General features: G+C 33.7%; 1 protein-coding gene across 2 annotated transcripts in view; it reads right to left on the reverse strand.

Moving 5' to 3' along the window:
• LOC126974695 (histone-lysine N-methyltransferase eggless) overlaps positions 1-10,521 on the reverse strand; it is a 71,632-nt gene extending 61,111 nt beyond the window's left edge. The window contains exons 1-3 of one of the 2 annotated variants that reach the window (XM_050822266.1): positions 8,338-10,521; positions 6,270-6,412; positions 1,537-1,590 (exon numbers count right to left, since the gene is read on the reverse strand). In XM_050822266.1, coding sequence (XP_050678223.1) covers positions 1,537-1,590; positions 6,270-6,412; positions 8,338-10,285 — 2,145 coding nt within the window. In that variant the 5' untranslated portion in view covers positions 10,286-10,521. The remainder of the gene's footprint in view (positions 1-1,536; positions 1,591-6,269; positions 6,413-8,337) is intronic. The other variant, XM_050822267.1, reaches the window with a different exon arrangement.
• Positions 10,522-13,630: the final 3,109 nt, after the last annotated feature.

The raw sequence follows: 13,630 nt of genomic DNA on the forward strand, positions 1-13,630 counted from the left end.
TTTGGGATCGTTTTCGAAATCCAATATGGCCGCCACGCAAAATTATGATTTCAACAATATGGATATCCTATCCGAGGTTCTTGAAGGTGCAGAGAAGGAGTTTGGGATATTTTTTAAATCCAAGATGGCCGCCGCGTAAATCCATGATTTCAACAATATGGATATCGAATCTGAGGTTCTCGAATGTGCAGAGAATGAAATAAGGATCATTTTTGAAATCCAAGATAGCCGCCGTGCGAATTTATATTTCTACAATATGGATATCGAATCCAAGGTTTTCGAGGGTGCCGAGAACGAATTTGGGTTCATTTTTGAAATCCAGGATGGCCGCCACGCAAATTTATGATTTCAACACTATTGATATCGATCCGAGGTACTCGAGGGTGCAAAGAACGAGTTTGGGATCATTTTTAACAGCAATACTACAGTATATTTGAACCTAAATATTCAATGTTATATCGATAGCCCCATAGATATTATGGATGATTTCCGGCTTAGAATAAATCCTATATCGGTAACCAAAGTATCCATAGTTCGACAACAGCAGCCCATACGCACGACGCAGCGATGGCCCAGTAGCAGATTGTAGCGCGGCCGCGCGGCCAGCGAATAATTGCGGGGGCCCGGTAGGTGCGGGGAAAACATCTCGCTCCGCCCAGATACTCAAGGCCGTTGGCAGATACAGCACCCTTAACAATGGTTTATTCGGACGTATAACGCTTCCCGCGTTTATTTGCAAGGCTGCTTGACATTCGGAAAACTTCACAATAATCATTGTATTGACAGTGTTGTCAGCGATATTAGTGAACATTTTAAAGTTATACTTGAGAATAAACCAAAGGTATGTTCCGATATGCACTGCGACCACTGTACAGTGTGACGTCAATTTAGTATACTGTGACGCCGTTCCTTTATAGCCAGTTAAATTGGTTACTATAACTAAAACGGAACGCAATCCCGTATTCTGTCAGCCGCATTTTTTTACGCAGCATTCAAATGAGTGTATTAAAGTTTTCTAGTTCATTAAAAAAAACTGTTGTTGGAGTATTTTCAAATTAAAATTATTTGGAATTAAACTGTAGGTATTGTTTATAAAACGTTAGGCACTCGAGTGGTTTTGACTGATCACGTGGTCAAAGTACTGCGAGTATCTTACCTCGACGCCAGTGCTCACAGTAGAATATGGCGGCAATACATACGAATATTATGACGTCATATATTTCCCTAGGGTACTGCGGCAATATACTTGCAGTCCATAACGGAACGAATTTTTCTACAGTGATAGCACTGTGCAGTGCTCTCAGTGCATATCGGAACATACCCCAAGTCAACGTTTAAGTCCATAGACTAGTAAGAGGAGTATAGTAACTGTATCTCGTATTATTATTGCCTTGACGAAGTCTTTACTTCTGTCTGTCTGGAATATGAGGCACGAAAGAAATAAAATGTTTTACATTACTGTCACGTTTTACATTTTTCTTCCTATTAGATGAGATAAGAATGATTCGAAGAAGACGAGTATTAAAAAAATCTTACCATTTCTTCTGAAACCTCCGGGATATCCACTGCAGATTTGCTTTTCTTTTCACACTGAAATATTAACAAAATGTGTATATATATTTCCACAGTGCAGTTTTCGAAGATTTTTTTCCACGTAGTACAAAGCTGCGGAATGACTTTCCTTGTGAGGTGTTTCCGATACGACATGAGTACCTTCAAAAAAAAAGCGCGAACTCCTATCTAAAGGCCGACAATAATTCCTCTGGATTTGAAAGATAATGTGGCGGCGGTGATCACCAGGTGACGCGCACGCTTGTTTTTCCTACTCTTTCGCCATTTTCTGCCGTGAAGCAATAATGTGTAAGCATAATTGTGTTTTGGGCGCCGTAGCTAATGAAATTACTGGGAAAATGAGACTTATCATCTTATGTCTCAAGGTGACGATCGTAATTGTAGTGATGCTCAGAACATTCGTTTTCCCGTAAAAGTTACATTTTTATTATTATTTTAGCTAACCTGACGTTTCGTTCCCTTTCAGAGCACGTTTCATAGGTACTCGTCCCACTGAAAGTTTTCTATTTAAAACAATACTGTACCTATATACCTAACTTAGAAATAAACGATCATTAAAAAAGTTGAGAAAGCAATGTGGGTACTTACAAAATATTCAACAGGTGACGAAATCCAAATTAAATTAAATTTTTACAACCGCAAGTACAATAAATTAAATATTACCGTTTCACAGTTTTAATATGAAATTTGAATGAATCAAAAAAACAGAGAATGTAGCAACTTATCAATTAACTTCACTACAAATTTTAATTCTGCGTTATGATAGGATATAAATCCGCAACCACGATACTACATTACTACAAAACTATTTATAACAATCTCGACCGTAACACTATAACACTAATCTCAAATTCTTAAAATAATTATGACAACTTCATAACTTTTTCTGAAATTGCGAAATAAAAACATATAAAAACTCCAAGTCAGTAGTTCGAACTCTGTAACCATAGATTTAGACTGTCAAAATAGCTAGTGTTGTACGACTGTAGATGAACTTATCGATAAGTCAAAGTCAAACAAACTTTATTCAATTAGGCTTAAACTAAGCGCGTTTGAATCGTCACTACAAATATTTCCTTCACATTACTGAATTTACATACTTAATTTAAATTAAGTATGTAAATTTAAATTAAGTATGTAAATTTGATTTAAATCGCCAATTAAATTATAGGTCGTAAGGAAATAAAAATATTATGCTATTCTTTTTGCTTATTTATTCTTTTATTTTTTATTAATTATTCTTTTTTCATTGATAATTTTATTTTAAATTTACCGAGCCTAAATAATATCAAGACTGTGTACAAAGACTCTGAAAATTACAATATCAATAAAATTCTTTTCTTTATTAGTATTACTTATTGGCGTACAATAAACAACTAAAGTTAGAATCACGCTCAAAAACTGTCTGAAGCAAAACTTTGCCTACGCGTTTATTTAGCTGAGTTTTCTTTGAGCTTTGTTTTGAATACAACGCCACGCAATGACAAAGTGTTCAGTGAAAAACTGTCCAAATAACAGCATATCTAAACTTAAAAAGGATGGAGTGTCGTATTTCAGATAAGTGCCCCTTAAAATTAACAAAATTATGTTACTAACTTGACGTTGTTAATCATTTTGCTTAATAATATCATTTCATTTGCTTAAACAAAATACATCCCCGACGAAATGTCTCGACGCGAGCGTATACAATAGACTTGGAACATTAATGAATGTTTTTATGCTGTCCGTAGATATATTGCAATGTGGTTTTGTAGTATAGATTGCGCTGCTTCCATACGAAAGGCGGATGTGAATATTTAGTCGCAATGTTGTGTAGAAACTTTTTAGTCTGTTCAACAAATGCGTTTTTTGATTTTTATTACTATTTTCAGTGAATAAGGTCAATGAGGTGCCATCCGATTTGAAATTGGTTTATTCAATTCCTAATTTTAATTTTATATATGTTTAAATTTTTTTTTCAAAATTTTCGAAGTAGGCGAGACATTACGCCAGCGAACACGGGTAAATAACCCGTGTTCGTCGGCATTTTCACCCCTCTGGGAAAATTATGTTTTATACTTCACTGAACACTTTTTTATTGCGTGGCGTTTCATTCAAAGCGCGGTCATAACACAACTGAACGAAAACTGCTTAATAGAAGCGTAGGCAGAGTTTTGCTTTAGACAATTTTTGAGCGTGCTTGTGAGTCTTATTGTTTATTGTACGTCAATGATTAATAGTAATAAAGAAGAGAATGTTATTGATATTGTAATTTTCAGAATCTTTGTACATACTCTTGATTTTATTTAGGTGCAGTAACTATCCATTAAAATAAAATTACGCCAATGAAAAAAGAATAGCTTTTTTTTATGGAATAGGAGGACAAACGAGCGTATGTTGTTAAGTGATCACCACCGCCCACAATCTCTTGCAACACCAGAGGAATCACAGGAGCGTTGCCGGCCTTTAAGGAAGGTACAAGGCCGGCTGCGCCGTCTCAAGGTGGTAGTGGACGGCGTTTAAATTGGAGTGAATTCCCCTGATATTGCAAAAGTCCACGTTGAGTGTGGAGCGGGGTGCCGTGGTGTTACTGCCTCGTTTGTCCTTGGTCATGCGCGGATGGCCACCGGTCCTCGACACTAACCTATGCGAAACATAGCGGCACTAGGCCGCACGGTCATCGCCGCTTAATATGTATATTAATTACTTTACGACCTATAATTAAATTGGCGATGCACTTTTTCAAGTTTTCACTACATTATCGATATGTTCATTTATGAACGTACAACACTAGCCATTTTGACAGTATAAATTTATGGTTACATAGTTCGTATTACTTGAAGTTCTAATATGTTATTTTCCGCAATTTATGAAAAAGTTATGAGATTGTCAGATTCATTTTAAGAATATGAGATTAGTGTTATGGTGTTAAGGTCGAGATTGTTGTAAATAAATTTGTATTAATGTAATTATCGTGGTTATGAATTTAGGCCTATCATAACGCAGAATTTAAGTGTAAAGTGAGACATTTTATTTCTAATGGGTGGTAGTTTTTGACGTTAAATAAGTGATTTTAAATCCTATTTTGAACAATAATATTTGAATTTGAATATAGGGAACTCTGCCGATCTCTTCCTGACTCGACTTAACCGAGTAGTAGACATAACAAGTTAATTTTTGTTGCGCGTGTTATCTTGTAACGTTTAATCATCAGTTTCTAGTAAATTCGCTAAAAATGTACATACATAACATTATCAAGAATATATCGGTATGCTACAGTTAAAATGTTAATTTTTTCAAAAATTTCTCGGAATGATTCTTTAGAATTATTAGTTTTTATAACGTGTTCATCTTTGCGGCTTATTCTAAAAAAAAATTGAAACTGCTTTCTTAATTTAAACGAGAATGGGTGCAACAATGGAAACCCAGTGATTACAAAATTGGATCAATGACTCTTAAGGCCCAGTGGTATGACACTGACTACTGTGCTGGAGGATTCGAAACCCAGTAGGTGAAAACATTTATATAACGAAAATCGTATATCAAAGCAAAATCACTTTATTCATGTAGGTCACGGAAATGACACTTATAATTGTCAAAAAAATCGTTCTTTCTTATTGAATTTACCACTACTTTGTAAAGTGTTGAGCTAATGAGAATATGTAGCAAGAAACTCATTGCCACTCTTTTAAATCAACATTAACATTTTTATAGCTTTACAAATCATTTCAATTACAATATAATATTTAAAGTGATGCAACAAAAATACTGAAGGATCAAATAGTCAATGCCTTACACAATTAAGTCAAAAAAGTAAATGTAAATTGATATGAAACAAAAGTTATTGAGTACAGTAGCTGCATCATCCACACACACCGTAATTAATAAAGGTATTTGCAAGCATTTTATATTTTACTAGCTGACCCAGCAAACATGTATTGTCGATATTAAAATCGCGATACAAAAGTAACTGTTGATCGTAGATGGGTGAAAATTTGAAGTTGTATGTATTTTTTAATGCTGATTCATAATCAAACATATTTAAAAAAAATGTCAAAATAGTTAAAAAGTGTTAAAAATTAAAACGTGCGGACCACCCTTAACATTTTGGGGGATGAAAAATAGATTTTGTCCAATTCTCAGACCTACCCAATATGCACTCAAAATTTCATGAGAATCGGTCTAGCCGTTTCGGTGGAGTTCAATGTTTAACACCATGACACGAGAATTTTATATACTAGATAATAAAAAAAATATATATTTTAAGAATCTGAAGCAGAGCTTCCCGTAACATTCTTTTTCATTATAATGCCCAAATTCAAATTTGCCCTGTGCTTCCCCGGGGCATATAAAGAATAGGGAAGTCCCAGACCCAAGGGTGTGTAAGAGGTGACTTAGGGCATTTACCAGTGAGAGGCTTCTTTGCACAGGAGTAGGGTTAAGGGTACCACAATGTCGTCTTTTTCTGTGTTAATGTGTAAGTATTATTGTGTTTCGGTCTAAAGGGTGCCATAGCAAGTGAAATTAATGAGCAAATAAACTTCTTATATCTCAATATGAGGAGCACAACTGTAGTGCTACTCAGAACTTTTGGGTTTTTCAAGATTCCTGAGTGGCACTGTATTGTAATGGGCAGGGTATCAATTACCATTAGCTGAACGCCCTGCTAGTATTGTCCCTGTATGATAGATTGTAATGCATATAATATCTAAACTTACCTCAACTTCAGAATCTCCTGTTGTCTCATCCACATTGCATATCAAGACACCTTGGTTCGGAGGTAGACTTTCTTTAGGCATATCTGTTTCCGACTGGTGTGTGTTAGAATCCTCAGAATTATCGACCATCATTTGGTTGCTCTCTGTAATACAGTGGAAATCTTAGTTTTTCCCAAAGATTGATGTGAATAATAATCCGTATTCTAAAGCACACTCTTAAATATAATTATAGAAATAGTATACCTCACTTACAGGCTTACTCAACATGCACAATTACATGAAAAACAATACATGTTAATAATAATATGTTGTTTTGTTCATTTTAAAATAAACTCTTGCGGGTGGAGTTTCTTAAAATCAACAAAGACAAAGGAATATTCCTACCAAATTTCAAGTCTCTACACCTTATGGTGCCAGAGATATCATGGTGAGTCCATTCATAAGTGGAAATCTGTCATATATATTCATTATAAATGTTAGAATTAGAAGCTTTAATATTTGTTTTATTTGAGAACAAATCTATCTAATATATAAAATTCTCATGTCGCGGTGTTTGTAGTTAAACTCCTTCGAAACGGCTTGACCGATTCTCATTAAATTTTGAGTGCATATTGGGTAGGTCTGAGAATCGGACATCTATTTTTCATCCCCCTAAATGTTAAGGGTGGTCCACGGCAATTTGTTTTTTTAATTTTTTGACATTTTTTTTAATTTGTTTGATTATGAGTCAGCATTAAAAAATACATAAATCTTCTAATTTTCAACCATCTACGATCAACAGTTACTTTTGTATCGCGATTTTAATATCGGCAATACAACGTTTGCTGGGTCAGCTAGTATAATTATAGAAATTGTATACCTCACTCAACATGCATAATTACATGAAAAACAATACATGTTAATAATAATATATTGTTTTGTTGATGATAAAATAAACTCTTGCGGGTGGAGTTTCTTAAAATCCACTGACATCTACTTGATGAAAGGAATATTCCTACCAAATTGCAAGACTCTACACCCTATGTTTGTTATATTTGAGAACGAATCTATAATACATAAAAAATAATTACAAGCAATTTTAATACTTAGAAAAATATATTAATAATAATAATAATAATTCTTTTATTTCAGGCCAATTACGTCCCATAGTTAACATTAATTATTTATTCTAATTAAAAGTAAACTTCAAAAGTAGAAAACCATCACTGTATAAGGGTGTGGTGTCCAAAATATAAAGATATAAAAATTCATAATATTAATTACACATCCAATTTATTTTTTGTTATTCTCCATGTGAACAGATATCCAACGTTTATACATAGGGCTCCTGATATCGTCAGATATAGCCGTGAGGATTTTATTTTTTGAGGTTGACTCCAAAATGTCGCGATTCTCGTTCTTATTACAGCGAAGAAGTCAAGAATATAATAAGTGTTTTTATCAAACTTATGGTGCATAGACTTTACCTCAGTACTTATGTCATTAAATATGCATGTTGGTTATTTAAAGTAAATATTGTAAAGTGCTTTATTATTCTTCATGTATCATATGATGAAAGATCTTTTAATATGTGTGTGTCCTAGTGGCTATAGGATATAGATCCTAACCAGACTCGCTAACATACATTTTTTTTTATGGAACAAGAGGACAAATGAACGTCCCATACCTGATGTTAAGTCAGCACCACCAGCCTGTTATCCACAGGCTCTTGTAATACCAGAGGAATCACAGTTGTGTTGACATCTTTTTTTAGAAAGTGTACACACTTTCTTTGAAGATACCCATGTATTTGTGATGTCATATTGTCCTCGAAACACCACTCAAGGAAGCTCTTACCACAACTACGTTCAATGTGGAAGAACATTAAAAGAAAATAGATATTAATTATAAATAATTGCAAATAATATAATTAAAACAATAAATCATTCTCTTTTTTTGGGTTGTGGGTAACCAAATGGTCATGAAATGACGACTTAATGATACATCAACAGTATAAAACATATCTCTATCTAGGAAATTAATAAAAAAAAATGTATAACTTGTTCCTTTCATTATAATAAAAACTTACCATCATCCTGATCAAAATCTTCATCATCATCTCCATCTCCATCATCCTCATCTTCTTCTTCATCATCCATTACTCTTGAGGACTCAGCTAATAATCCTAAACTATCCTCTGTTATCTCCTCAGATATCAGGTTATCAGAACTGTGTACAACATTTTTCTCTTCCTGGATACATCCTGAAGTAGATGGTTGATTCTCACCTTCTTCAATTAAAACCTCTTCATCAGAAATTTTTGAATTAGATGGTACATCAACATCAGTTGGCATTTCTGAACATATTTGTTCCTGTGTTTCCGTATCACTTGACTCTTCTGGTACTGTACTTACTGTAGATAATAACTGATTTACATTTGATGTGTTTTCTTCTTCTATATTACTTACACTTTCATTTTCCATCATATCTTCTGGAATGTTTTCTGCAACAGCTGTAGTTGAGGCTGTCATTTCCACATCAATAGAATTATCCACTATATTTACTGGACTGTTTTCAGATACAGCTGTAACTATAGGTGTAGTTTCAGCATCAGTAGAGCTTGTATCTAGCTTATTTGTTTTTGTTTCACCTTCAATAGCAGTCTTTTCATACTCAATGTCTACTGCTTGATCTTGAGGACATAGTGTTATGTCGAAATCATCTGCATCATCATCAATATCTATATTTATGTCTTCTTGCTCAATGGATGATTCAACATCAATTTGCTCATGTGTGTCTTCTTGTACTTCACTTATGAGCTTTTCAATATTGTCACAGTTGTTGGATATTGTAAGAGATTCCTGTTCTATACCTTGAATTGCATTTTTCAACTCTTCCTCTTCAGTAATAATATTTTCAACAGGAGGATCATCTTCTAGTATTACACATTCATCTTCATCACTTTCATCAGCTTTGACATCTTGGTGTGTTATTTTACACATATCTGATATTTCAACATCAATTTCATTTGTGTCATTATCTATGTTACTCATGTCAATATTTTCTGAATTAGCAGTACTCGTTACTAACTTGTCAGTTTCAGTATCTAATTTTTTAGTAGTAATTGCTAGCAGCTCTTTGTCTAATTCTTGATTTTCTCTTTCCAATGATTCAAGGAGCATCTTTTCTAAATTAGATCCATGCTCATCATTATTTACTTCATCACAAATAAAAGGCTCACTTGAAAATTGTGGTTTAACTGTGTGTGTATCTTTTATAATTTTAATTATTTCTGTATTTAAATTAGTTTCCTCTATGTTATCTAGCTGAGCAGGACTCATTTCTGACTCTTCTGGTTCTGCATCTGATATATTAGCATCCACAACAAACACCTCCTCATCTAATTCTTTATTTTCCCTTTCCAATGATTCAAGAAGCATCTTTCCCAAATTTGGTCTATGCTCAACTGTACTTACTTGACAATCAACAGGCTTAATTGGGATATCAGATTTTAGAGCATGTGTATCTTTTGTAATTTCTTGAACAACTGTACTTTCTTCAAGTACTGATTTTTCTATGTCTGGCAACATTATTGCATTTTCACTAAAATCACACTCATCATCACTAAATTCTATCACTTCTTGAGACGGAATTTCTAGCATCACATTTGGAGTTTTTAATTTGCTGGTTTTACTATATTCAATTGATTGGAGAGGCATCTCTGCATCTGAGTCTTTAAGTAATTCATCTTCAATACATTCATTAGGTATGTTAACATCCTGATCTTCGTCATCCCCATCTAGTAGTAATATGTCTTCATCGGGTTCTTGTAACACAGAATTTTTAATCGGAGATAAGACTGCTTTAGGGTCTTTCACAATTGGAAAGCCTTTAGATTGATTTAGGTTACTTTTATGGTCGCCGCAAGATAATATATCGAGATCATGAGATTCCGTTGGAGTTGAGGTATTAGCTGCCGGTGTTTCGAATTCTGCAACTTCTTTGGAGGTTTCAGTTCTCTCGTTAATCGAGCTCATGATTATTTTAGATGAAGTTATTATAAACACTAAGTACCTATTGAGATTTATTTATTTCATTTAAAGTCAACTGCTAATTTTACTTAATCATTATTAACACATTAAACAGAAATACTTTTCCTTTACTATTTATAATCGTTTTACTCTTTATTTTTGGCGAGTAGCTCTGTGCTTATTAAGAACCAAACCAAAAATTAACAATAAATACAGTATCAGAATTCAGATATTTGCTAAAACAAATTCATCGAAAAAGCAATAACATACACAGAGTACTTCAAATCAATACTCAAACTATGAACCAAAGAGTATAATAATATATAGGGATTAGGGAAAGGAGAGCCCTCTCTACGCATTATGAGCTGTCTATTTGGAAACTAGCGCCATCTGGAGATTGGCTCCGAAAATAACTATATATAAGCTCAAAATTAAAAATTCATATTTAATGTTGTGACGCAATTAAATAACTAACTCTACTTTTTTTGTAGGTATTGCAATTTTTGTTATAATAAATGTTGATATTCCGCGTAGAGTTAGTTATTTAATTTTGTCACAACCTAGAATATAGAGGATTAATTTAGTAGTGTAAATATGCAAAATGGAAGACAAGAGCTACATGCATGCGCAAACGCTAGAAGTAGCCGCCATTTTATAACCAGTGGGCACTGACACAACTAAAGAAAAGTTGTTTCAAGGCGAGTGACAGCTGACAAAGCTTTCATTTTCAGACCAACTAACAGATGGCACTACAGTTTTCTGAAAACGTAACTTTAAGGTGTCTGGCTCATCAAACTTAGCCCCCCAAAAAAAAAATATTTTCTATTTTTGAATTTTCAATATCGCATATCGTTAGTTCGTAGTTTGTTCTTAATTGTTCGCTATAAATAATTGTGCGTTGTTTTAACTGTTCTAACATAACCTTACCTAACCAATTTTAATGAATTGCATTTTTTTTTATAATCGAGAACAAACAAATGTTTTTTATAGAACAATCAAGAACAAATGGCGAACTAACGATGTAATAAAAAAAATAAAAAAATAAAAATAAAAGTCTGGGGGGCTAACTTTCTTGAGCCCTGCTATGAACTGTATTTCTGTACTCATACACAACTACTGACCACAGAATACTTATACTCGTGTACCCTTTCCGCATCGGACGTGCCCGCGGGCACTGGTAATTCAAAAAACAATGAGACCGGCTGTGCCCCAGGGCACTCTTTTACCTCACCCAGTTTTCACCCTTATTAGGTGTACAAGATGGTTTATTTGCCTACGCAGTTATGAACGAATGAAGTCCGATACACATTTCGATCCGTTACGATTCAACGCCACCAATATTCGACGTCATAGCTTTACGGGCACAGCACTTTTGTGTTCACTTGTTCCCCGGCGGCGCAGCGAGCGGTCGTTATCAAGACTTTGCACGAAGATTGTTCTTTGTGGAGATTTTGGCTTTATTTTATAATGAACATATAATGTTCATTACAAAAACATAAAAGGAAATAAATAAAACAAGTAATTAACATTGAAAATCAATATTTATTTTAAAATATACCTATTTTACACTTATTGTCGAATGAAAAGTCTGTGTGAATAAAAAAAGAAAGACAATATGAATAATTTATACATGGCATTATAGATTGTTTCAATAGCTTTCAGTGACAGTCACTCAAATCACCCTAGTCATAAGCATTTTATAACTACACGTAAAATAATTCGCACGGGGAAAACGCTGCGCGACTGCCGAATGCTTGCCAATCTAAGGTGTACATCGAGCGGCGGAGCGCGCCGATCTGGAAAGGGTACTTCAAATCAGTCTTAGATACCATAGAAGTAGTATCCGCGTGCCCCTTTTAAATAGCAACAATATTGACAGGAGTAGTCTCAGGTATTGTTGTAGTATTATATTGAGTATAATAACCCCAAGCGGAATTTAATCTTACGAGACAAAGTCACATACTCAATCGATGATTGGGAATGTAATGTGTGAACTAAACACAATAACCAGAACCATGTACTGAGAATTAAATATTTAATAAAGGACCATAAAAAGTTAAGTAATATTACAAAAGTAATTTCATATAAATCACGATTGCTTATTAAAATATTATGTGAATATACCAGTAAGAACTCTAATATTATGATCAGGAAATATACTGTCTTTTTTTTATTTCTATTCACTTGTATTTAATTTCTGTCGTTAATCTAAGTTTTACTATTACATAATATAATTATATTATGAAAACAAAATGCATTGACATACAGTTATAAACAAATAGTTTCACAATAGCTTATTAAAAACTCGTCAAAAATGTCCGAGCGACGTTGTATAAGTAAATAAGTATAATATTTAGATGTACACAAATAAAATTTTAAAAACAAATTGTATCAACGATGCGGGGCTCGGATCTTTGTACTTTCGTGACAGTGCTTTTCCAACTGAGCTTAAACGTTAGGTGAAAAGCAATGACGTTCTATACATATGGACATATCATCCGTAGTCTGATAACGGAACGGCAAAAGTGTGCTTAAAGACAATGTAAGTACACTTTTCTCCTTAGTCGTAGTCGTGTGTCAACTGTGTGTCAATCAACAAGCCGACTTTTAACGACTCAAAATAAGATGGTGTGAGTTTTCATCGGTAAGGTTATTTTATTTACATAAGATTGATATGATAAAGGGTAAGTAATTTAATAAAACGAATTTTTTTCATTTAATATGGTACAATTATTGGTAAGTCTCCAGACAAGACCCGCTTGTCAGAATGGGACAGAAAGCCCACAGAAATTCAGAAGTCAGAAATGAAAACAAAAGAGTCGCTCTTTTTAACCGATTTCAAAAAAGGAGATGGTTTCGTCTGTTGTTTTTTTTATATTTGTCACCTCAGAACTTTCTGATATGATGGTCAATGGAATTCATTGCTGCATTGCAAAAATGGGTGGATGTACACAAATTGAGACTAATTGAGAATTATTAATTAGTGTAGTTCAGATTGAGTAAAAATCTCAATATAAAAATAAAATTAAAAAAAAAAACCGACTTCAAAAACACTATTCCAAAACAAGAGATAATATGCACTAAAAAGTTTAAAAATAATTGCCTATTTTTATACAATCTTATTAATAAATATAAATCTAGTAACGATTATTGTTATTTTTGGAGTTGGTGTCAGCCGAGGTAGGTTTGTAGCTACAAACATAGTTATAGGACATATGTGCTTGAGTCAGACACAGGATGTGAGGAGGTGAGAGCCGAGAGCGAGGCCGTGGCGGGAGGACACCGATTCAAAAATAACAATAATCAGTACTAGAATTAGATTAATTAATTAATTTGTATAAAAATACGCTA

The sequence above is a fragment of the Leptidea sinapis genome, chromosome 33 (assembly GCF_905404315.1).
Source record: "Leptidea sinapis chromosome 33, ilLepSina1.1, whole genome shotgun sequence".
In the NCBI taxonomy this organism is placed as follows: Eukaryota; Metazoa; Arthropoda; class Insecta; order Lepidoptera; family Pieridae; genus Leptidea; species Leptidea sinapis.